At 39.1% G+C, this 27231-nt stretch overlaps 1 protein-coding gene across 2 annotated transcripts in view; it reads right to left on the bottom strand.

Moving 5' to 3' along the window:
• SLIT2 (slit guidance ligand 2) overlaps positions 1–27231 on the bottom strand; it is a 391877-nt gene that overhangs the window by 98015 nt on the left and 266631 nt on the right. For both annotated transcript variants that reach the window (XM_069744688.1, XM_069744689.1), the window contains exons 6-9: positions 17815–17886; positions 10880–10951; positions 8108–8271; positions 7234–7372 (exon numbers count right to left, since the gene is read on the bottom strand). In XM_069744688.1, the coding sequence (XP_069600789.1) occupies positions 7234–7372; positions 8108–8271; positions 10880–10951; positions 17815–17886 (447 nt within the window). The remainder of the gene's footprint in view (positions 1–7233; positions 7373–8107; positions 8272–10879; positions 10952–17814; positions 17887–27231) is intronic.

A 27231-nucleotide genomic window follows, 5' to 3' on the forward strand; every position in this document is an offset into this window, starting at 1 on the left:
TATATAACACAGCCCACGTAGTATATAACACAGCCCACACAGTATATAGCAGCCATGCAGTATATAGCAGCCACGCAGTTTATAACACAGCCCACATAGTATATAACACAGCCCACACAGTATATAGCAGCCACGCAGTATATAGCAGCCACACAGTATAGAACACAGCCACGTAGTATATAACACTGGCCACGTAGTATATAGCAGCCACGAGGTATATGACACAGCCCACGTAGTATTTAGCAGTGTGGGCACCATATCCCTGTTAAAAAAAATTAAAATAAAAAATAGATATATACTCACCCGGCGGCGGAATCCAGCGTAGATCCAGCGAACCTCTGGCGATTCGCGCGCGGCTGCCGCCATCTTGCGTTCCCAGGATGCATTGCAAAATTACCCAGATCACTTAGCGGTCTCGCGAGACCGCTAAGTCTTCTGGGTAATTTCGCAATGCATCTCTGGGACCGGATGCTGGCGGCAGGCGCGAGTGCATCGTCGGACTACGGAAGGTGAGAATAGAAGGTTTTTTGCTTTTTTTATTATTTTTAACATTAGATCTTTTTACTATTGATGCTGCATAGGCGGTAACGGAGTTACCCATGGCATAACGCGGTCCGTTACCGCTGGCATTAACCCTGTGTGAGCAGTGATTGGAGGGGAGTGTGGAGCGGGCACTGACTGCGGGGAGTATGGAGCGGGTGCCGGGCACTGACTGCGGGGAGTATGGAGGGACTAATCGGACTGTGGCTGTCGCTGATTGGTCGCAGCAGCCATGACAGGCAGCTGGTGAGACCAATCAGCGACTTGGATTTCCATGACAGACAGAGGCCGCGACCAATGAATATCCGTGACAGACAGAAGGACAGACAAAAGTGACCCTTAGACAATTATATAGTAGATATATATATATATATAATGTATAAAGTTAATGAATATTTGGCTGTATATTTGGAGTCGTTGTTCATCTCCAGAATAATTTGGAGCCAATCCGATGCTCCCCAGATAGTATTATATGATGGATAAATATCTGCCCATATTTCTCAGCATTGAGGACTCCATTAATCTGATTCCTGACCAAATCCTCATCTCTATTTATTGAATTTTTTTTTTTAATTTTAAGGGGTCTCCCCTATGCTTGCCTACTGCCTGCATACACTAATTATTTTACTGTTCTAGGTCCTTTTGTGAAAAAATGCCATTGTTCCTGTTTTCAAGTATAGTTGAATTGCTTTGCCTTGTTTTTATGTTGGAAGGTATGGACTCTGCACCCATGTACCTAGAAGAAGTGATGCTGTCGTGAAAGTAAAGGACGGTCACACCAAATACTGATTTGAACAAATTTCTCTTTCGTTCATGCTCATTGAATTAAAAATATTCAATTAACACTTCTATTTTTCAAAGCATTCTTACTTTGCATCATCTTTTTCAGACCTGCCTAGAGTTTTTTTGATGGTACTGTGAATATATAAACCTCAAGATATTTCAGGGGAGAGAAAGATGGGGCATTATAAATTTACATGTCTGATCCTTTTGTTCTAGCAGCGGCTCATTGTGGTCTCCTACCCTCTCCACACTAAGAGCAATTATTCACTAAGCTGAGTGATAACTATCAGCCAACTGCACATTTAGCCAACAGTTATCTGATGTATTTTATATATATAAAAGTATGTGTATATACTGTATATATAGATGTATATATGAATTTCTGTTGTTTGGTTAAATTTCTGTTGCTCTTCATGCATGGCCGAACAACAAGACCAATTTGCACCAAATTTGGCACATAGGTAAAACAGGGTCTTAAACATAAGAGGGCAGCGTAAAGTACTGCAGTGTACAGGCGCCGGGAAAGGTCAGAGAGGCCCTGCACGCTGCAGTACTTTACGCTGCAGTCAACAGGGCAAATAAAGTAGGAGCCGCCACAGGAAGCAAGGAAGAGGATGTCATCGCATGAAGATGGGAGGCACCAGACATGGACCGCGATGCCCATCGGACCGGACCGCCCCTGGGTGTGTATAATCTAACTTGTTTTCTTATCTTTCAGGTTACATCGGGGGCTTATCTACAGCATTACAGAATGCTGTAGATAAGCCTCTAATGGTGGTGGCCGCAGCTTATAGGCCAAAAATGGGGTGGGTTTCGGCTCTCCAGGACATAATAGTCTCAATATATGTGCCAAAAAATTTAATCTGAAAGCAAATATTTACAGCCAAACGATTGGACCATTTTACACCATATTTGGCATATATGTAAATCTGGCACTTTGGAATGTTTTACAATATGTTTCAGCTCTGTAGAACATGCCGTTCTAAAGATATTCACCCCTAAAAAATGGAACGCCAACAAAAATATCGATAGCAAAGAAAATTTTATGACTATATGACTGAGTTTATAATGCAGAGCTGTAGGCACTTGATGTCATACTCTGCCTACATGCAGTTCACAATTAAGGCACCAAAACAATTTATGGATGTATAGTAGGGTTTGGCTTGTGTACATGAGTCCTCAGGTTTAATGTGAATATATGATATATAATAAACCCCTTTCATTCAATTCTCAAAGCTCCAAGCAAAATGCCCTTTATACTTTTTACCCACATCAGTTAAACTTGTGCCCGAAGGGTATTTGCAAGAAAAGAAGCTGTAAGCTATTCCATGACCTTTTCGAAGACAAGCAAATGTAAAGGATATATGAAATTTTAGAGAGAAGAGAAGAGTGAAGATTGAGACAGGGCAAAGGAAAAAAAGAGGGGACAGGAGAGAAATGGAAAGAGAAAACAGAGAGATGCACATGAAGGAAAGGACTGGAGGGACAACAGTATCGGTAATTTCCATTGAAAAGTACATGGACTCCCCGTGTATCACACTGCAATGAGTCTGCAGCAGCTCAATAAATATTGTGTGATAACGATGCACTGGCTTAGATACAGCGCTGTGTCAAGGATGTTTGGCTCAAAGGCTACACTATTAAATATTCAGTGCATCCACCGGTGACTCCTGATGTTCCATCTCTCCGCAGACACAATGCTCCAGGCTTTTCTTTGTCCATATAAATTCACTTGACTACTAAGCAGGTAAATCAAAGACACTTTAATAAAAACACTTCACAGCCCTTGCTGGAAACTAGAGGATGCACCATCTGGGCAACATAATTTAAAACAGGAAAGGAAATTGAAGCAACAGTGTTCTCTGGTTGACATCTACGTTCCCGTTGCTTCTGCTCAACAAACACATTTTAACCAGTAAGTTGCCTTTGTAAAGCTAAAAACACAGGACTGAAATCACATAAATGAATTGTGCCAATGACACAGTAAACTCCTTTACACCTGTGACAGGTCATGTATCAGCTCAGTCAATGCCCCAAGTCACTAATGACCATATTCTGGGTCATGGAGAACGGACTAGACTACTTTTGTGATTTTGCAACCCAACTTAACTCTTAAATTATGCCTTCTGCCCTCTGTGTCTTTCTGTACTTCAGGCTAGCAAATACAGTACATTTAAGGTACCGTCACACATAACGATATCGTTAACGATATCATTGCAACGTCACGCTTTTGGTGACGTAGCAACGATCCGGCTAACGATCTCGTTATGTGTGACAGCGACCAACGATCAGGCCCCTGCTGGGAGATCGTTGGTCATTGGGGAATGATCAGGACCATTTTTTGTTCGCTGATCACCCGCTGTCATCGCTGGATGGGCGTGTGTGACGCCGATCCAGCGATGTGTTCACTTGTAACTAGGGTAAATATCGGGTTACTAAGCGCAGGGCCGCGCTTAGTAACCCGATATTTACTCTGGTTACCATTGTAAAAGTTAAAAAAAAAAACACTACATACTCACATTCTGATGTCTGTCACGTCCCCCGGCGTCCACTGTGTCAGAACCGGCCGTAAAGCAGAGCACAGCGGTGACGTCACCGCTGTGCTCTACTTTACGGCCGGCGCTGACACAGTCAGTGCAGGGAAACTCTCGGCAGCAGCGCGTGCATTAGCAGCGCTCTTGCCGAAAGCAGTTTTAACCCTGTGGACGCTGGCGGGGGACGTGACAGACATCAGAATGCGAGTATGTAGTGTTTTTTTTTTACTTTTACAATGGTAACCAGGGTAAATATCGGGTTACTAAGCGTGGCCCTGCACTTAGTAACCTGATGTTTACCCTGGTTACCCGGGTGCTGCAGGGGGACTTTGGCATCGTTGAAGACAGTTTCAACGATGCCGAAGTCTTTCCCCTGATCGTTGGTCGCTGAAGAGAGCTGTCTGTGTGACAGCTCCCCAGCGACCATACAATGACTTACCAACGATCACGGCCAGGTCGTATCGCTGGTCGTGATCGTTGGTAAGTCGTTTAGTGTAAAGGTACCTTTAGGCTACGCTCTTCAGCAGCTATCTGTTAGGTGTCAAGTTTCCGCCGCTGCACAGGGGAAATCTCGAACCACCTCTGCAGCTTTCTCTCATTCTCCTCCAGCCGTAGTGGAGCCTGCACAGCAGAGACGTCAGTCCTAGCGCCTGGCTCAGGCAGACATTTTGCGTTTGGTTACTGCTGCCCTTCCAAGTTCAGCCATTATAACCAGTACTGATCTGTGGTGAGCAGGCGCTCCTGGGACTAAGTCCTGCTTTTCTTCATCTGAGCATGCCCAAGGGAAGACCTTTCATTGGAGGTCGGGGGTCACATGCTCAGGTCCTGTGGCAGCTCCTATTGGACCACTAGGAAGGTCCCGGAGAGCTACAGCTATAAAAGGCTTGCATGGCCACACGGCCATGCGCTAATATAAACCTATTATCGTGTGTGTGTGGATGTATGCCTGTTCTGGTGATTGCTCCTTAACCATTCCCATTCCTAGTATTGTTGAATGCTCGCGAATGTTGGAGCTACCTAGCGCCTGACAGTACTATACAAGCACAAGAGCATGATTATTACTGCATCAGATCAGCAGCGAGCGCCAGTGTGGCGCCGTGCGCAATTAGTGCGCTTTCCTGGCCCTACTCAGGGTGGTTAGTGGCATCCATCAGAGCGGCGCTGTACGCACTCTTGTGCCATAAATGTTTACTTAGTTTTCCCCTGGCACCGCAGTAGTGGCGCCAAGCACTAGTGGTCTAGAAGGACTCTTCCCCCACTCCTTGGGGCAGAGTTCTGTGATCTCGTCCTAGTGCTCACTTTGCGGTTCGGCGACCCTGTGAAGCAACAGGGTTCGTCGCCTTTTTCATACCGGGTGAAGCTAACCTGTGTATGATCACGTTATACTGCCATATAGTGTCCGCTATTTCCGAGCAGCAGGAGTTTCTCTGCACGGTGGACCCCGGGCTGCGAACGCACCTGATACCTTCCATATTATTCTTAGGTGCGCTCCGCTAGCCCTAACACTATCCTTCCAGAATTCCCCATGTATGTACATGTGTTTTCAATATGGAGAGGGCAATAGGCTAGTGCTAGACATCTCTCCATTAAGAACAAAAGATCGGGCACGTTAAAATCCAATGTGGTCGACCCTTTTTTTTTCCATGAAATCTGCCATGGAAGTAGAGTCAGTACACCACCATAAACATTAAGTCATCCTTCCTTAATCGCCAGGTTTCGTTCCAGCATTCAAGATCCCACACAATGTGACAGTCAGTTTTAGATGTTAGACAAACAAATATAAATGCCACATAAAAACTTCAACTGAACATAAAGTATAAATCAAAATGAATCAATAAAAGGAGTGGACTCATTTAGTTAAGGAACCTTCTCGCTGAGAATAACACCTTGACTAATTTGTTTTTTTTTACTTATATGCATTAGATCAGAGGTGTCAAACTGTATTCCTCGAGGGCTGCAAACAGGTCATGTTTTCAGGATTTCCTTAGTATTGCACAGGTGATGGAATCATTCTGTGCAGGTGATTAAATTATCACCTGTGCAACACAAGGAAATCCTGAAAACATGACCTGTTTGCAGCTCTCGAGGAATGCAGTTTGACACCCCTGCACTAGATGACGGAAGCATTGGCACTACAACTCAAGTGTGTCAAGTAACACTTCTTATATGACCGCTATATTGGGGTATTTGTAATCCATTTTAGTGGGGCTCAATACAATGTTTGACAGTAAACAAAATAAAAATATTGGGGCACCCACTGATGGTGAAAAGTGCCTTTTTTTCCTTATAATCCATAAAACATTACATGAACAATTTAGAGTTGCAAGATGAGTATTAGGCAATGGCTGTTTCACATTGAATAACGCTTTCTCAGGCCAGAGACAGCATTACACAACACAAAACATGAATCATCTAAAACGCCTCTCTCCACTTCTCTATATACACTTTTTGCCACAGCAGGTTACTGCCATTTATTTACTTACATTACCTGGATTGGGTATTTTTACTTCACCCATTATTTTTTTGCAGAGCGAATTAATGTTTTAACCATATAGGACAACAAAGATAAAATTTAGGTGGCTTTCAGGTGCAGTTTGATACCATCACATAATGCCAGGCACTACCCCATTTTTATGCATTAACTGTAGATTTTTTTATTTTCTTCTTTGCTAACATTACAGAACTGGTTGGTTGAGACCACATATTTGTGCAGTTTCTCACTACTCATTCAACTGAGAAAGAGACTAATCTGAAATGGACCTCATCTATCCAGGAGCCCCAAAGAAGCAAAATGGGCTACCTATAGATCTTAAAGAGTATGTAGTCAGCTATAATATTAATGTCTATTTCCATCACCCTAAAGGGGTTTTACAGTTTGGACAATTCTGTGCAGGACCTCTAGTGATAAGGGAATCTTACTCATAAAGTTAATTGCTTAATCTCAAATAAAATAGATGTAGACCCAAAATGTAAAGATACTAACTAGTGATGAGCGAATAAACTCGGTACCCTAGATTTCTCGAGCATGCTCGGGTGTCCTCCTAGTATTTTTTAGTGCTCGGAGATTTCGTTTTCATCGCCTCAGCTCAATGATTTACAGCCTTTAGCCAGCATAAGTACATGTGGGGGTTGCCTGGTTGCTAGGGAATCCCAACATGTAATCAAGCTGGCTAACAGATGTAAATCATTCAGCTGGGGCGAAGAAAACTAAATCTCCGAGCACTAAAAAATACTCGGAGGACACCCGAGCGTGCTCGGGAAATCTCGAGTACCGAGTATATTCGCTCATCACTAATACTAACCAAAATGTATCACAAAGGTCAATGACGTGATCAAACAATTCAATGTACACAAGTAATATATGTCTAAACCTTACATTTCTGTTATAGTCTCGGGGAGGTTAGTCGGGATCTCAGTTAGGCCTTTTCCTCGACAGTCCACAACATTGTTACTGCAGGTACAAGCGGCTGGACAGTGCAGGACACTACAGGAGGAGACCATGAATGACTGCTGACCTGCAAGACAAAGTGAGAGTTTACATTATTGTAGACAAAACTGTACATGAAAAATCAATGATGCTGAACTGAAAGTTTCAATTGTGAATATGAAGCCAAAAATATTGCTTTGCATTTACACAAAGAAAATGCACCGTCGCCATGAAAGATGAAAGAAGGTTTATATAAGAAAAAAAAGACTTGCCTTCATCTTCATCTGAAAGATATGTACAAGAAAAATAAATAGAGAAAACACAGTCAATGAAGAATTTTTTGTTTCTTTTGTCTCTATTTTATGTGTATTGGGTGGAGCGTTCTCGTAGACCATGCTTAGACAATCTGCAGAACTGTCTTGTGTGTCTCTTTTATAGCAGCCGTATAATGCCTTTATGTTTGGTGTATTGTATTTTTTTTTCGGGTAGCATGTAATAAGAGCAAAGAAATGCTAGTAAAGATTAAAATTTATTTTTGATAAATTTTACAAATTTGAAAAGAAATTACAAAAAATTTTTGCGTGAAAGTTTTAGAGGGTCACAGTGTCGGAATGCAATATATTTGTGCCATATTGATATGGTGTAATAATGACATGTATTTTGAAGCCTAATTTATTAAATAAAGGCTTAACATAAGAGAAAAGTAGACATAAAAGGCCAAGATTATTACATCTTGAAATTAACAGTGATAATTTTTTTTCTTGCAACTATAAAAACTTTTGAGACAAATTTTTTAAACTTGACCATCCAACTCTATCCTTACCATTGCATATGAATTCTCGCTTTTGAACTTCAGCAACATTGTGCCCTCTCAAGTGACTGGGTCCCATGCACTGAGTATACAAGCCAACGCGGGGTCTCTGTCGCAACCAGTCAGATAACCAAGCCAGATTGCAATCACAAAATAGGTTATTGGAGTGAAGACGACTGAGAGAGTAAAAAACACAAAAATGAAAATATAAAAAAATATACTAAACAAGAATTCTGATACTAAACAAGAATTCTGATAATGTCACACAACAAAACATTGTATAAACCTAAATATATGTGTTTTTTTTCCCATTAGTAAATTGTCCTTAGCAAATCCCTTAAAAAAGTAATGGTGGAGAAAACTCGCCATGTTTGCCAACATTAAAAAAATTCAGTCGTGCCAGTTCTGTCATCGTTTCTTTACAGTCTGCAAAGAAAACCTTCCAAGACTTGAAAATAGTTTGGGAATTCTGTAGCTAAATAGCTGAACAAAAGCAGGGTTAAAAAAGAAAGACTACACAAGTCTCAAGTAAATTGCTCTATAGGGGCAGCGTACTGACAGCAAGAGTGAAAAAAGAGCTATAAAAGATTTGGCTCCCAATTAGAAATATCACTAAGTCTTGCTTTATTAGTCTCTATAGAAACTGCCTGCAAAATCCTTTTAACAGGTCACATTCATTTTCTACCGAACAAGGCAGAAAAAAATAATTCAATATAAAACATGCCCTTGTATCCTTTTTCTGATTTCCTTCTCTTTTTGTTTAATCAAATAAAAGGGGATTAGTTGCTTTTAGCCCATCGGGACCCATGCTCAATACGGCGGCTGAAATTAAAGGAAGTAAGTGGTGACACAAAGACATTCGCTACTTCAAGACGGGCACAAGATCATGGCCGAATTCCAAAGGAAAAATTACATTTACAAAATAAGACAAAAAAAAAAACAGAAAGAGATTCAAATTTGTAGGCAAAATTTTATAGCTGTAGATCACGTCTCTTAAATCAGATTCAATTTTGTTTTTCAGACTTAATACTGATCATTCCAGCATTCTCGATCAATTTCTGCAATTATCTCTGTTCAAGACTGAAAAATTAATTTTCTGATCTTCTTTACAAGTATTTGCAAATTTCTAATGGAGTTGAACTATCTCGATACTCAACCAATCAATTCCTCTCTTACAAGAAGAACTTTTTCCTTTAACTAAAAATCTGTAATGGATGTTAATGCACCCATGTCTAGTCTACAGCTAATTATTTCATGCAGCTCCGTTTGTCAAAGAGCCACTTCACATTAATTAAGTCTGGCTGAAGTACAGTAATAAAAGACTAAGGATTTCCAGTTTATCATATGTGACAGCCAATCAAAGTCCATGGTCTCAAATGAAATGTGACCTGTCTAATATGTCAAGGTAGTCTTTAGTTATTTATTTGGAAAGCAAATTTCGTAAAAGATGGTAATGACAGGACAAAAAGGGCTAGGAAATTATTTTTCACTTCTGTAGAAATATCCCTGTTCCTGGGTTGCTCTTGCAAGAATGACGAATCCTCAATGGTATAAAATTAAGGGTTTTTTTACACAGAGTTTGGCATTCTACCTTGAAAAAGGTGCCAGTCCGACACCAAAACACGCTGGTGTAATAAATACCATAATTTTAAACCATGAATCATTCTTCATTGCCACAGATGGAGCCCAGATACCGTGATAACTTCACTAAAGTGAATTGCTATCTGGAAACATTTTTCCTCCAGCCACGGGGCTGCGGTCACGGATTTAAGGCTCTTATAGGTCTTGTCCCTACGCAACCACCCCAAGTTTTCACTACCACCACTTTCACCCTCTCTTATTTGTCATACAGTATTGCCCTATTGTGTGCTCATGACCCATCCAAACCTCAGAATTTTATTGGGGTGAATGGTACAGAAAATGTAAGAATTTTAGTTTATTCTTCCAAAAATAGGCTAAATAATAAAGACGAGGCAATTTAAGTTAGGGGACTTAAAATTATAAAATTTATGGTTTTTCACATCGTGTTTGGCTTTCCACCTTGAAAAAGGTGCCAGTCTGACACTGAAACGCGCTGGTGTAATAAAAACCTTAATTTTAAACCTTCAAACACTCTTCATTTCCACAGATGGAGCCCAGATACCGTGATATCTCCACTAAAGTGAATTGCTATCTGGAAGAATCTTTCCTCCAGCCACGGGGCTGCGGTCTCAGATTTAAGGCTCTTATAGGTGTTGTGTCCCTATGCAACCACCTCAAGTTTGCACTACCACCACTTTCACCCACTCTTATTTATCTTAAAGTATTGCCCTGTTGTGTGCTCATGTCCCAGCCAAACGTCAGATTTTTGGTGGGTGAATGGTAGAGAAAATGTAAGAATTTTGCTTATTCTACCAAAAATATGCCAAATAAAAAAAGACAAGGCAATTTAAGTTAGGGGACATCAACAATTTTGATATATGAAATATGTGCTAAAAATATATACTTTTTTTTCAATCATTTACTCTTATATTTCTTATTTTAGTTCATTACCTACACAGTGCAACTATGAGCACTTAACATTCAAAATAATTAATACAATAAAAAGGAAATTATTAATACAAAATAAAACACCATTTTCCACAAAATAATTATATCTCAGCCATTGAACGTCCTAGAGAGCTTAGAAAAAAATACAGTAAAGGGAAAAAAAAAATCTGTATTCTAAAGTAGCATGATGAATATGTAGAGTTTCGGAATAATACACAACACACTCTAGAGATTCATTAATAACAAGCTACTTACAAAATTCGGAGCTTTGGCATGTGGTTGAAACTTGCAACCGAAAGCCGAGTGATGTTGTTATTGTTGAGGGTGCTGTAAAACATGAAAGGGATGAAGTTAAATCAAGAAAGTCAACAACGAATTTGTAACAGAGTTGTGTATTTTATTTTTTTGACAGCTTAGAGTTTATTGCTCGAAAAATCCGTTCAATATGTTTCCTAGTACTTTAGGATTGTGCACAACAACCATATTAATTGCAGTGAACCCTAGCGGAAAAAAATATATCTTTGGATTAGCCTAAAACATTTTTAAAGTCTGTAGTGCATTTCCCACGGGCATTTTCCACTTACTTAATGTGCCTGCTAATGAAAACTGCAGTTACATTGCCCAATTAATGCCAAGCTTGGTTACAAAGCGCCATCAAAGCTCTCTAGAATGAGATGCATTGTGGGAAAATATTACCGAAACTTCAAATACAAAAGTCACCTTCCGTATTAAGCTTTTTCTTTCATTTTCAATTTTTTAATTAAAAGAAAGCTTTCTAACTTCAAATTTGTGATGTTATAATTGAATGAAAAATTATGGGAAGTCAGAATAATAATAATAAAAAAAGATTTTATTAATTGGAAATGCAATTTATTTTGATTTGCCTGAGGATAGCGGAAAAAAAGAGATAGTTCTCTAAGAAATTACTCACATAAATAATTTTTCACATTTCTAACACTTTTTGGAATAAGTTGTCTGACTCTAAAGCATACAATTTGAATGCAAATTGCAGGGGGTTAAGGGTAAAAACTAATCTTAGTTAGATTTTTATGTATCTATTTTCAATTATTTAGGTAAAGTACCTTGAAAAAAAAATGCTAAATATTTTTTTAACTAATTATAAGAAAATAAAATTACCTATTAGTCAAAGGGACAGTTTAACATTAACAAAATTGTATTCATCGGTAAAATGTTTCCGTATTTTGCTCTCGAAATGTTGTCAGCATCTACCAGTCCTGAAATATCTAAGCTTACTACACTTTGTAATAATATGTAGAACATATGAATTAAAAATTATTAAACATCCTAATTTACAGAAATAAATTGCTGTTATGGAAGTAAAATAGGAGAAAAAAATGAAATCAAGCGGAAAATAGATAAAAATGTAGTAATCCTCACAGACTTGCCTTTAGTTTGAGTAATCATGATTCCGCTTCTCTGTAGGTAAGCAATGTATAAAGGGGCTTCAGTGGAGGACCCAGCGACACGAGCAGAAATGCGCATTGTGCAGGAAGAGTGTGAGGGAGTCTTCCGCTTATCAAGGGTGGACTCGCCCTTCCAAATTTCTAGACTATTCCAGTCGTCCACTCCTTAAACTTGTCCCTCCCACTAACGTCAGCAGATTTTTATTAGTCGCAATGGGTATGGGTGCGGGTACCATAAATCCAGTCAATATATGCTGCAGTAATTTTTCAAGTCAAAAGTCTGACAAATATATAAAACACTTTTCTGTGTCTATGATAATTTTGAATCTATATTTTTCATCTCTACGTTTACAACTCTTAATGGAAAAAAATATAAAATTATAATTATTGAAATAATTTAGATAGGTGAGATTAAATGTTTTATATTTACTTTTGTTGTCAATACTAACTCACGGAGGCCATTTTGACCTATGTTTTCAATACTGTCCTAGAATCTTGTACTACAATTTAGGATAAAAAGAGTAAAATCATATGTTGGAAAAGTAAATAAATAATTTTTTTTATACTTTAGGAAAAAGGACATCATGGTCAGAAGAATAGAAGGAACAAGTCGAAGAGGAAGATCAGCAACCCGATGGCTTGATACCATCAAGATTACCTTGGTGGACCTATCCAGAGTTGAACAAGATCGATCTTCCTGCAGATCTTTCATTCATTAACTCGCCATGGCTCAAGATCGAGCCGAAAGCCTTAAATATATATATATTGGCCCAACCAATAGACACTTGTTCTGACATTCAGTCTTTAATTTAGTATTAATTTAAAATTTTACCCAGTCGTAATCTCAGCAATACAATATGCAATAAAAACGTTAACATCTGTTTTTTTTATAAGAAACTTGTAAGTGTTTTTGGTTTTTGATCAAGGGAATTCTAATTTTCCTTCTATTATATAGCTCCAATATATTCCATAGCGTTATTACTTGTCATATCAGTTCCTTTCTCTAATGGGGCCCTCAATCTAATTTTCTTATCTCATACACTAACTAAGGCAAGTTTCCAAAAAAAATCTAACTAATTGATCAGTATATTTTTGAAGTATGGGAAAGATACCAGAGAAGGTAGAAGAATCCCAAGTAGACACGGGGAGACCTTACAAACTTCATGGAACTGTTCTCCTTAGATTTCACAGTGACACACCGACACTTATCACTATGCCAAAATGGCGCCTCGAAAACTTACAATTTCTGACAGTGTAGATAAAGGTTATTCCATGATCACATTAGCTCATATCTGGCTGGTCAAGCAAAATCTATGCAAATTTTGATGTCCAAATAACTTGTGAACCACATTCAAAGATACATTTCATATCAAGAGGTAAATGTCCTTTTTTCCTATGGCGTGGTATGATTGAGTGATATGTCCAAATTATTTGTCTTAAATAATATCAAATATCAGTGACGATTTGACATTGTTGTGATCTTTGGTTCACGTAGGGGACTCAAGAGCCACACGTGACTCCTAAACTTTCAGTAGGTGAACACTTTGTTGGCAAATACCACAAATAATTATACATTTTTAGAGGAAAACATTTTTCATTTTTAATGTGCCTTTTTCATAAATGTGTAAAAACTGTAATTGCCATATTGAGGGCACCCTCTTTGCCATTATACGAGGATCTTGATCGGCATGTTCTAAGCTAAGGGGATGATAAAGTTGTGTTGAATATCACCAATAAATCATGGGAAAACCATTATTCTTTTTCTACTCCTAGTTGGATAGTCGCAAAAGCAAGTCATGTATTAGGAATTGTTATCAATGTTATTGTGTGTTTTTTGTGTCTAAATTAATTTAATATTCTTTTCTACATCTTAAATATTCAGAAATCTAACGATCAGGTCATTGAGGGATTTTCCTCAAGAGAATTATACGGATTGATTGTATGTGCAACGTAAAACAAACCAGGACTTCAGCAGTCCGAGATACAATATGTAACATACAGGACTATGAAATTTGCAAATAAATCTTGAAATAAGTCATAACTCATGATGGTTTTATGTGAGCTCTGGAAGCCTCTTTGTGCTGGTTTAATTCAACAAAAAGCTTGGAACATATATATTTTTTAAAACATTAAAAGCTGTATGTGTATTTTATGATATAATTGCTGAAGCCGTGCTATAGCGGATAATGTTACATTGTAAGAGAGAAGAAATTTCAGATTTCATTTTGAGTTCTAAAATGGAACATTCTTGCTTTATTCTACATAAGTTTTAAGATCGTACTTATAAAGAAATATGTGTGCGGGCAAACTTCACTTTATTGAGCCCCTTGGGCATTTAAACTTTTGTACCGTTGGGCTAAAAGCTGGTATACGTACCTAGGGATAATGATCGATGTAGATAGTTAGAGAGATACTGCGTGATTTTATAAGTGAATAAATCTCACTTTTTCCATTATATACTGGAAGAACTGAAGTGTTGCCATTTTGATCCAATTTTTCTGGATTTGATACGACCCTGGGGAAAGGGTCCATGGGCCTCCACCTGTGTAGTGCTGATGATTTTCATTTTGTGTGGGAGATAGATATCTGATAGAGATAGGTGGAGGGATAGATAGATAATAGATAGATAGATGGAGGGATAGATAGATAGATAGATGATAGATAAGATAGATAGAAATTGATAGATATCTTGAATATCTGATATAGATAGTTCGATAGATATAGATAATAGATAGACTTTGTCGTATTGTAGATAGATATAGATGTGTGATTGTGATGGATAGTTGAATAGATGTCAGATCTACGAGGCACCTTATGGCAGATGAATTAAATATTTGAATGTCTTGTACAAGTCAAAATCTATTGATAAAATGTTCCTATATATACTTCTTACGTACACTAAGGGTAAGTTCACACAGGGCGTTTTTGCTGCATTTTTATGCTAATCTTCAGCTGCTTTTTACAATACCAGCAAAGCCAATGAGATTTCAGAAATTTCATGCAGACACATTGGTTTTTTGTGTGATCAGTATTTTGTGCTTTGCTGTGTTTTTTGGACACAGAGCATGTCACTTCTTTCAGCGTTTTTGCTGCGCTTTCTCTGCGTTTTTCACCCATAGATTTGAATGGGTGTTGAAAAAATGCTGCAAAAACGCAGGTATTATTTGCTGTGTTTTAACTGCTGAAAATTCAAGGACATTAGCATGGACAAAGAGAAAAAAAACAGCACCAAATACGCAACAAAAAACGCACCAAAAACGCACCTAAACTTGCGTTTTTGATGCAGCTTCTTTCCTGCCAAGAAGATCAGGTTTTGCTGCAGAAAAAAAAAGCAGCAAAAACGCCCTGTGTGAACTTACCCTAATTCCACTGCTCAAGAAAGGTTCACTTGAACCGAAACGTCAGTAACTATTGGCAGTGCTGCCTGCTTTTTCCATTTTGATATCTTTTTGCAAAAGTTGGATGTTAGGTTTGGGAGGATTTGCACCCATCGTGTACTGTTTAAGTGTGCTGTTCCAATTTCTATGATAGATGGAAGTAAAAAAGCAGGCAGTACTCCAATATTTACCCAAAAATAAAGTGGACTTTATTTAGCCCAAATGGTGTGGCAATATTGTGGCTCACATGAGCCTTTCTCATGAGGTAGGCTCATGTGAGCCGAAACGTTGCTGTGCTATATGGGCTAACTAAAGTCCACTTTATCTTTGGATAAATAGTGGAGTGCTGCCTGATTTTTTGCTTCTAGATTTTTGGCAAATTATGGATAATTTGCTTTGTAGGCCTTATATAGTGTGCTGTTCCTTTTTTTTTTCACAAACAGATATATAGAAAATCTGAGATGGAAAACAGAAATGGATAAAAATAAAGGTGATAAATATAAAAGAAATTCCGCACTAAAAAAAAGGCAACGCTCCAGAGTCCAACATTCAAGAATTTATTGACCCATCATGCCAAGTAAACGTTTTGTTCCAAGTGTGTAAAAAGTTCCACACAAAATGTTGCCCTGGCATGATGGGTCAATAAACCATTGAATGTTGGACTCTGGAGTGTTGCCTTTTCTCTTTTGGATAGATAGATACATAGTAACATAGTAACATAGTTAGTAAGGCCGAAAAAAGACATTTGTCCATCCAGTTCAGCCTATATTCCATCATAATAAATACCCAGATCTACGTCCTTCTACAGAACCTAATAATTGTATGATACAATATTGTTCTGCTCCAGGAAGACATCCAGGCCTCTCTTGAACCCCTCGACTGAGTTCGCCATCACCACCTCCTCAGGCAAGCAATTCTCAGGCAAGATAGATAGATAGATAGATAGATAGATAGATAGATAGATAGATAGACAGACATTAGACATAACATAGATATTAGATAGACATTAGATATGTGATAGATGGTTAGATATAGGTCTGTACAAGTTAAATAAACCTCTTTTCCCACGTTAGTGAGTTAGGGCCCATCTGCGGGTGTTGGCATGCTGGCAGGATGGCAGCACTATTACACCTGGGCAATACACTACACGTGATGATTAGGCCGTCTGGGTTTCTATTGGATTTAGAAGATTCTCACTATCTAATCGTAACCCTGAGGTCTTCAGTCCTGATAAAGCCCATTCTAAAAGTCACATGAGCAGGAAACACATTCTGAGTTTGCGCTGAGTTACAATATCTATTACTGTCTACAAAGAACTATTGTATTCACTGCATTTATTAGATTTAGGGGGCTGCTCTTCTATATTTTGGGGGGCCATTTATATCCGTCATTGTGAAATGTGGACCAACCATGGGACATATACAGAAAAAATGTCTCTACTTATCACGACTCTTTAGAGACATCATACATGGCACTGGACATTTATTATCGGCATGTTGGACGGTGACACGCACTTCCTAAAAATTGTTTGGCCTTGTTAGTCCAGCGTAAATAAAATCCTAAATTGCGGATGGAGAAAGTATGTGCTGTATTCTGAGCCGGCGGATGCCGTGTCCCACCGCTGACACTCTTTATACGTGAGTTCTTTAATATCTATGTAACTTTTATGTATACAGCAAACATATTCATCTAAAAATCTTATGAAAGACTATAAAATTTTTATGTAATAAAATCTGAGATGGGAAACAGAAATGGATAAAAATGAAGGTGATAAATATAAAAGAAATCCCGCAGTAATGTATCATAAAGAATGGCGCATACGTGGCCACTGCAATGTACGCCAATGCGGCATACGCTGTCACAATTACCGACAGTTAGGCGTGGTCAGACTGACGCAATAGTGCGACATAAGGTGAAACGTTTCTAAAACACCACCTCCTTATACCTCCTTGTCCAGGCCGCAATTCCAATGCATACTGGCCATCTTCTTTGAGTAGACCGCTTGCAATAAATGCAGTTTTGACCGTTCGTCTTAATCCTATTTTACTATTCAACTATTTACTACTTTTTTCTTATTTTTCTATCATTAACTAAGAGCCGAACAGCGGGGAGATCTTTCTTACAAGTTCATCGGACAAGGTCAACCGTCTTCTACTTAGACATCTTTTCAATACATGACCCCCTAGGGTGCAATCGTTATTATATATTTTCAGTACAGAATTAAAAACTAAAATAGTAATAAGTAATGATTAATTAAAAAGGTTCAGATATATAAATATGCACATGTATATACACACACACACAACTGTAGCACATCAGATACAGACGAGCTCACAAATGGAGGCTGCTCCTTCTACTGATCCCAAGGCATGAGATAAGATGTACTCACAGCACTTCCAGGTCGCGCAGGGCTCTGAACGCTCCATCTTCGATACAGCTGATCTGGTTAAAATCCAGTTGCCTGTGAACAGATGAAGGAGGATCGACTTAAGCAATGGGATGCAATGGACAGATCTAGGCCTCCTTAACCAGCAGCTATTGCCGTGCACCGTCTCCCCCGTGTGCACTGTGCGACAGCCCTGCTGCTGCTGCTCACAATAGCAATAGTAGCTCTGGAAAAGCTCTAGTAAATAATAACTGCACCTTATATTAAATGCCAAAGGAATGCAATTTCATTACATCAAGTAAAGCCATCCATTAAAAGCTCTCAGCGTCATCTCGCTGAAACAATTTCATTAAGGTAAGGGGACTGTAAATCACTTAGTGTCACATGCATCCCCTCAGTGACCTAACCGAATCCATTTATCAGAGGAGCCAGCTGCATGTTAATTTTACTATCTTTGGCGAGAAAAGTGGAAGATGCTATTCTTGTGTAATATGGCTTCTTAGCCTTAAGCCCCTGCGCTGTTTCCTTTTGTGCGGGACAAGTTCAGTCCAGCTGTCGGGAAGTATTTTTAGTCCAATATCCAATCTGGATACACTTGAGGTCACGATATGAATATAGCTCTCCTCCAGGGGTAGAATGAGGTCTCTTTTTTTAAAATCTTTATTAATAATCCATTTTTACAGAATATCCGCCGGTGAGTTGATGGTTTGGGAAATAAGGAGAGATATCGTAAGAGTGTTCAAAGTTATCCGTAGGCGTCAGTGATCAGATTGATATAACATGGAGATATAATCGTGTCAAAGAGGAGAAGGATAGTTGATAAACTATGGTTTAAAGCAGATTTTTGCGTTTTTGTAAGGGAGGAGATAGCAGAGCATGAGATCTGCTGTAATGTAGCAGAACTGAGATTGACATTTGGCATGCGGCGTTATCCTGGTGCTCGGCATTAGATAAACCTGGTCAGGACTTACCACAAATATTGGCAGATATTGGGGAAATGAGGATTGGGGTATGTTTTGCTCATCTTGACGAATCCATTGTGGTGATGGAAAATAAGCTGCTGTCAGAAGTGTCTGGCAACCACTTGACTTTATAATCCAAGCAGTCTGAGTATTTATGGGTAGATCAGGGGGAAAGCTGTTGGCAAACCAAGGAATCTGCCCCCTTCTGTATAGGATTCAGTCTGAATTTCCTGGGACAGAGTCTGAAAATCTGGGACAGTCTCTGCAAATGCAGAAAGGTTGGTAGGTATGTGTATATGTATGTGTAGGCTTCTCCTCTGGTCACAGAGTAGATTGTAACTTCTTCATTGTTGGGGAACCAACCAATGGTTGCACCCCCATAGGCAGAATGGGGAACTTTTCATCCCGGTGAGAATGAAGTAGCATGCATGCTTGACTATGGGCTGTGCTTGGCTTTTTCCAGCGGCCAAAAAGTCTGCTGACCAGTGCAGGACCCAGGTTATCACCCATCACTGGAGAACCCTTTTAAGTGCCGATCATAAACTTTGGCTGCTGGAGATGGAGATTATTTACTAATCAGGTGGTGCTGTAGATGGTATAAATGAGGAGGCAGAATTGTGAATACAGCTCTTGACTATAAAACTTCATTCTAGCTAATGATAAACTGAATATGGAACACACAAACTGAATTTTGAAACGGACATGTGAACAGAGCTTTATATACCCGTCGCTTCATGCATCCTACACATCAGTAAAGGAGGACCACATTTTGCCACCCCATGTTGGATGCTAATTCGGCAGTGGTCAGACTCACTCTATGGATGCACGTGAGTAGAATGGCCGTTCATTCTCGACAATTCCCGCAGTATATATATTTCTGCTTACCAATGAATGTATACAGCACACAGCTGCGCTATATATGTATAATGATCCCTGGCTACTTTATGGTTTAGGACTTAAAAAAATACGCTTTAAATGCAGAAGAAAAAAACATGTCTTTAATACATTTCCCATCCAAGTTGGTGACTGGACTCAGTTTAATAGTTTAATGTAGGATCTCAGGAGACCAACAGCATCAGAACATCCTGGAAGTGGAGCAGAAAGGAGAGAAGACCACCCCAACACAGCAGGTGGTGTTTTTATTAAAACTGTAATTTTTTATATGTTTGGCATTTAACGCAGAATTAATAAAACATTTATATGGTGGTTTCTTTGCAAATTCTTAATTACAATCTCTCACTTAGAATCGCATGAGTGGGATATTTTTTTAAGCAGACATTATAGAACAGCACGTGGAATGTTAAGGCCCTGATATACCATTTGCCTTTTTTATATCAATTTTTCTTTTTTTGCTTTTTTGCTACTTTTTTTGTGCCAACTTCTTCAAAATAAATCAAATAATAAAACTAGAGAGACGAATAGCGTTTTATCTGATAACCGAATTAAATAAAATATTATAGGTACGCCCACCTGATGGGGTTGTGACGGTCACAACTCCTATAAAAGCATGTAAAGGCGGCTGCCGGACCACCAATAAAATGCCATGCAAAAAATGAGGAATATGGTGGTTCAGAGACCGCGCTGCCCAATGTTCAAAGGTGGAGTCACACACAAGGTTAAAGCAAGAATGCGGTTTATTGTGTCAACGCGTTTCAAGGTTTCCAACTTCTTCATCAGGACCAAACCACATTGTGCACATTGTCCTGATGAAGAGGCTTCAACCTTGTGTGTGACTACGCCTTTGAACATTGGGCAACGCGGACTCTGAACCACCATATTCCTCATTTTCCACAAATTCTTCAAAATGGCACACGCATTCCATACATTTTGGGCCTAGTCAAAAATGGTCTTTATTTTTGTCGTTTTGCTTTCTTGTGACTTTTTAGTGCAAATAAAAAAAAAACCTGCACGTTTACGCAAAGTAGCACAAAAAATTCTGGTATACATAAAATCACTGCAGGGAGGGACTGAAGTACCATTGCGACAAATTTAGCGACTTTTCAAAAGGCAAAAAAGATTAATCTGGCAAAAATATTTTCAAACTTTAACCTTTTCCTGATGCAACCAATTTCCATTTTTGAGCTTTTGTTTTATCCTCCTCTTCTTCCCAGAGCCATAAGTTTTTTTTTTTTTTTTTCAAGCAAACTTTATTAACATTTTTACATTTAAACATCCAAAAACTAGACAGGGAAAGGGAGTTGGGAAAAATATAGGAGAAAGGGGATTAAGTAGTGGTTTTTATTTTTCTGTCCACATAGACGTATCATGGTTTTTTTTTTTTGCAAAATTAGTTATAGTTTTGAATGAAGTGGTCATTATTTATTTTACAACACAGTGTATTGGAAAAATGAAAAAAAAAAATCCCAAGTAAAATTGCTGTGAAATTGGGGGGAAAAAAATACACAATTTTAACATTGTTTTTTGGCAATTGTTTTTATGGTGTACATTGTGTTGTAAAAATGACCTGGCAATGTGATCCTCCTTATCAGTATGATTAGGGTGATAAAGGGCTTCTCCATTATTTAAATTATTTTAGTACTTGATAAAAAAAATCAGAGGTTTGAAAAAAAACATTTTGGGGGTTTCAGAGACCCATAATATTTTCATTTTTTTGATCGATGGAGCCGCGTAAGAGCTTATTTTTTGTGCACTGAAATAATGTTTATATTGATATTATTTTGGGATAGATATGACATTTTGCTCGCTTTTTTTTGTGGTATTGCAGTCAACAAAAAAAACATAATTTTGACTTTAAAAAAAAAACTTGACAGTTTTTAGACGTTTCTGAATGCTGCACATACAGTATGTGTATTTTTTTTATTATTATTATTTTTACTTTTAATGGGGAAAAAGAGGGGTGATTTGAACTTTAATTTTTTTTTTCATATTTGGTAAAACTTTCTTTATTTTACTTTTCACTGTATTTTTTAGTCCCCTTTGAGGACTTCAATCTGTAGTAGTCTGGTCGGACATCCTACATACAGCAATACCACAGTATTGCTACTTATAGCAAAAATCACTGTCTCCTTTGAAGCCCGGCCACAGGCAGCATTTAACAGGTTAACCCTAGGAGTCATATCTTTGCTATAACACACAGCCGTTACCTACCGAGCATGGGGTGATGTCACCCCATTAGCTTGCCCCGCACACACGTTACTGACTTCCGCCGTACATGTGAGGCAAATGTCAGTAAGAGATAAATTAATTCCACAAATGATGAATGTAGAAAAATAACTCAGGCGAACACATATCACAGACTCCCAAAAAAAGGAGAAATGTTAAGATGAATAAAGCGCAAACGCAAAAAATGCTCAAAACACTAAAAGAAAATTTGGACATAAACAGGTGTAAATCCATTTATGAATTGGGCCCTGAGTCTATATGAGGAGTCGGACTGTTATGTGTTACGGAACCACTCAGCACCCAGAATATGTTGTGCAGTTATATGTATGTATAATAGGTTCCATGTGAGACGCATGTCCCTAATGCATCAGCCCAAAGGCTGCACCCCTGGCCGGAGGGGACACGATATTCCCCTTTTGTCCGCCCCCCACCTTTGTAATTCCCACAGTAAATATCGGCAGGCTCCGGCCACCTGCGGCTATTGTAATTTATGTCTGGCCTGCCGCTTTTCTATTAGCCTGCCCTCTGTATCTGTGTGATATATATTCTGTGTCCTGTGAGTAAAGGGTTGTCATACTGGAAATATGTGGAGACGCAGTGATCTTTTATATGCGCCCATGTAACCAAGCAATTCCAGCCAGCGTCCTTCATTCAGACTCCAGCCAAAGCAGAGTGGACCTCCTGAAACATGGGGTGGTACTGAAAGAGGTACCCCAGCTTGGTAGACCCCGTTACAAGGACCATTTATTGGCAATTGTACCAGTATGATAATTATGGCATTAGAAGAGAGAAAGCGGTATATTTGCCATGTATTTGACCATTTTGCCCCATTTTGGGCTCAGGTCAGTTGAAATTTAGCCCTGAGCTGCCAATGTCCTCACACGAGTAAGCTTAGAAGGACCGGTTGCTAGGGCCGCTTTACCTGACAACACATTGACTTATAGTTGTTAGGCCGTGCATCCATAGAAACAAGGCTGTCTCAAATAGCTCTGTAATAAAGCTGTAGGGCTAAGGCTGGATTCAGGCCGTCCTGCTAAAACTTAGGACAGTCATGTCCCCAAATTGCTGATGTGACTGGCTCCATGTGCTCGTCTACATGTCAGACGGGTGCAGGAGGTGACTACCATTTCCATGCACAAGTCTGGTATATAAATCAGATCAAAGTAGTGAGTGCTCTGATTTTTCCAGATAGACCTATGGGCCATGTTGAATATCGGCCACTGGCAGAAAAGAGTGTGGTCTGTGGGGCACATGTACAGCTCAAGTCTGTATAATTCGCTCATCTGAACGAGGCCTTAAAGGGGTTTTCCCATAAACAAAGTTAATTTTAAGTGTGATTTTAATCAATAGATCTTGGAATAATAATAATTTCCACAACTGAATGTGTTTAACTACAATGTTCCTGTTTGAGAATCTTATAACTGGGTCCCTGCTGTGTACTGTGTAATGTCTGTGTCTGACCGTACAGGAACAGGGTCTGATCATACCACAGCTCCTGGGCAGGGAGGAAGCAAAAGAGAGAATACAGACATTACAGGGGGAGATCACAGATGATTCTTTTTGGGAGGTGAAACATTTCACTGCCTGTTTTTAAAAAATGTTTTACCTCAAAGAAAGAGTTATTTACAATCTCATTCTGTAATATCTGTAGACTCAGTATTGCGTCCTCCCCTGCCCAGGAGCTGTGGTATGATCAGACCATGTTCCTGCACGGTCAGACACAGATATTACACAGTACACAGCAGGGGCACAATTATAAGATTATCTCAGCGCAGGAACATTTTATTTGAACTCATCCAATTGTGGAAACTATTATTATTCCAGGATCTATTGATTAAAATGAACTGTTTTTGTGGTAAAACCCCTTTAAGGCTAGATCGGTTCCATATAGATATCAGAAAAGGGGAAAAGCAGATTTAGCAGATCATCCCCATCAGTATGCATCACATTTAAAAAATATATCATCCATTTAATAAAGGAAACATAATATGTCCAAAGCTCAGAAATATAAGGATTTGTAATATGACACAATCAATAACGAACTATTGTACTAATAGTAATCACTCGGCCATCTGATCAATTACATATTATAATTGATTCAAATGTGAGATGATCACTAATCACAAAGGTGACCAACACTGGAGGATATGAACGTACTGGCTGCAGAATTTCAGCAATTAAAGACTGTGCAAAATATTATGAATCAATTAATTATTCTATTTATGGAGCTCTGATTATTTATATTAATTGAGCTCCAAAAAAAAAAGAATGTGGACCAGTTTTATACTCATTAATTAAAAATATTCTTTTAAATATTAAAGGGAACCTGTCACCCCCAAAATCGAAGGTGAGCTAAGCCCAGAGTTAGATTATACTCAGCCAGGGGCGGTCCCGGTCCGCTTCTGGTCCAATGGGCGTCGAAGTCCTGTCCGGGGCCTCCCATCTTCTTACGATGACGGCCTCTTCTTGTCTTCATGCTGCGGCTCCAGGGCAGGCGTACTTTGTTTGCCCTGTTGAGGGCAGAGCAAAGTACTGCAGTGCGCAGGCGCTGAGAAAGGTCAGAGAGGCTCAGCACCTTGATTTGCCCTGTTGAGGGCAGAGCAAAGTACTGCAGTGCGCAGGCGCCGAGAAAGGTCAGAGAGGCTCAGCACCTTGATTTGCCCTGTTGAGGGCAGAGCAAAGTACTGCAGTGCGCAGTACTTTGCTCTGCCCTCAACAGGGCAAATCTGTACGCCTGCGCTGCAGCCGCAGCGTGAAGACAAGAAGAGGACGTCATCGTAAGAAGATGGGAGTCCCTGGACCAGACCGCGACACCCATCGGACCAGACCGCCCGCCCAGGTGAGTATAATCTAACCTCTTTTTCTCATCTTTTAGGATACATCGGGGGCTTATCTACAGCTTTACGGAATGCTGTAGATAAGCCCCTGGTGCTGGTGGGCTTAGCTCACCTTCGATTTTGGGGTTGACAGGTTCTCTTTAAGCAGACAGATGATAGATAGATACGATAGATAGATAGATAGATAGATAGATAGATAGATAGATAGATAGATAGATAGATAGATAGATAGATAGATAGATAGATAGATAATAGACAGTGTGAGGCAGTGACAGGTATTATATGTGAGGGTCGCTATGTATCCCCAGGATGCACATAGAAGCGTATTAAACCTGCTGGAATGCATTGCAGTCGCAAAGCTGTGGTTGCAGTTCAAAATAAAATTAAGTGTGCACCTGGTCAAGTTGTTTGACCAAGACAAGGTTTAGGAAAAACTGTTAGGGGCTTTTATTTTGGGAGCGAACTACGGGATGGTAGTCGTGCTGTTCGCTCCCTCCAGGCTGGGTCTTACAAATGGCCCATGGCCACAGACTCCATTTAAAAACCCTGCAACAAAGGGTTGAGTGTATCAGTCTTGGTTTGGAAACTGCAGAGCAGGTGGCTCTGCTGCGGTTCAGCCTGTGTGAAGTAACATGGAGACAAGCAAAGCCAAAAGGCCTGGCACCCCTCAGCGTGACACGGTGGTGCAGTCGGCCACGGCAATCAGTCTTGGATACGGACTGTCTTGATTCTCGGCTGCAATCCGGAGGATACCATTTGTATTCCGTTTGTGAGTATGTTTGACTTTGTTTTGAACTTTCCTGTGGTCACTGCCTGTCTGTCACACTGCACCATCCCCGCTGCACTACAATAGATAGATAAATAGATAGATAGATAGATAGATAGATAGATAGATAATAGATAGATAGATAGGTAATAGATAGATAATAGAGAGATAGATATATAGATAGATAGACAGATAATAGATAGATGATAGATAGATAGATAGATACTAGATAAATAGATAGATAATAGATAGATAGATAAATAGATTGATAGATAATAGATAGATGATAGATAGATAGATAGATAGATAGATAGATAAATAGATAGATAATAGATAGATATATAGATGATAGATAGAATAGATAAATAGATAATAAATAGAGAATACATAGATATGAGATAGATGATAGATAGATAAATAGATAATATATAGAGAGATAGATGATAGATAGATAGATGATAGATAGATAGATAGATAGATAAATAGATAGATAATAGTTAGATAATAGATAGATAGATAGATAATAGATGATAGATAAATAGATAATAGATAGATAATATATAGAGAGATAGATGATAGATAGATAATATATAGAGAGATAGATGATAGATAGATAGGTAGATAGATAGATAGATAGATAGATAGATAGATAGATAATATATAGAGAGATAGATAGATAGATAGATGATAAATAGATAGAGAGATAGATTTGTTCTGTGATTGTATATACGAGACACTGTAAGTAATGAATGGATACGCTTGTGGATTAGGGGGCACTGAGTTAAGGCGACACAAGGACACGCTCCCTCCTGCTGCCGCATTTCTCCTGTTCTGCAGATTAATTCTGGCCAGCAATTAAGGGAATTGGCTTTTTATTGGAGTGATAATATAGATGTACAGTAGAATACTTTCACCTCCTGGACTATCTATCAAAGTCGTTTAAATTGCTGGGTGGCATGAAATGCTCCTCTTAGTACAGCACCAAAGAGGAATTGCTTCCAGACAAATTGGCAAAATCCTTTCATGCCATCAAATTTGCCTAATGCAGTCTGTAGGTTAATTTGAAAAAGGGCGAGCTGCATGTACGCCCGTATCTTATTATCCTTAGCTGTCAATAGATAAATCATTGCTGACACAGCATCTTGTAAATCATCCCGGAGAGGAGAAATCATTGAGGACAATCATCTCCCTCGGTTTTTACAAGATACCACTGGAGTATGAAGCGCTTAGCGCCGTTTAACACGGCTGATCTCAGATTGTCTCTTCTCATTGCCCATTTTCTGATATATTTTATCTCTGTAACTATTAACAAGTTTAAAAAGAAGAGAATGAGAAAGGACATGGACCTCAATGAAAGGACGACTGCAGATTAGAAAACTGAGTCATCTAAGGGAGGCAATGATCTGTAATATTAAAGAGCATTTACTCAGGAGTAAAAACAAATCAATATTCTATCTGTTTCTGGGAAAGCTGGGTGACAGTATCAGTGATATAGGCCTCAGCACAGTCATGTACATGGAGTTGGGTAGGCACAGAGTTCCAGAGGTTTTGTACTACTAGGCAAGTTTTTGAAATGGTTTTCCAGGAGAACTTAAGACTAATTTTTTGGTGGGCGCCAATACTGTTCCCGCCCCATCATTATCTGTGTGGGTGCCAGGGTTAGATCTGATGACGCATCATCCCAGAGCCATGAAACAAGAACCATTCAGGGAGTGCGGCTTCATAGGAGGCT

The sequence above is a fragment of the Ranitomeya imitator genome, chromosome 1, assembly GCF_032444005.1.
Source record: "Ranitomeya imitator isolate aRanImi1 chromosome 1, aRanImi1.pri, whole genome shotgun sequence".
Taxonomy (NCBI): Eukaryota; Metazoa; Chordata; class Amphibia; order Anura; family Dendrobatidae; genus Ranitomeya; species Ranitomeya imitator.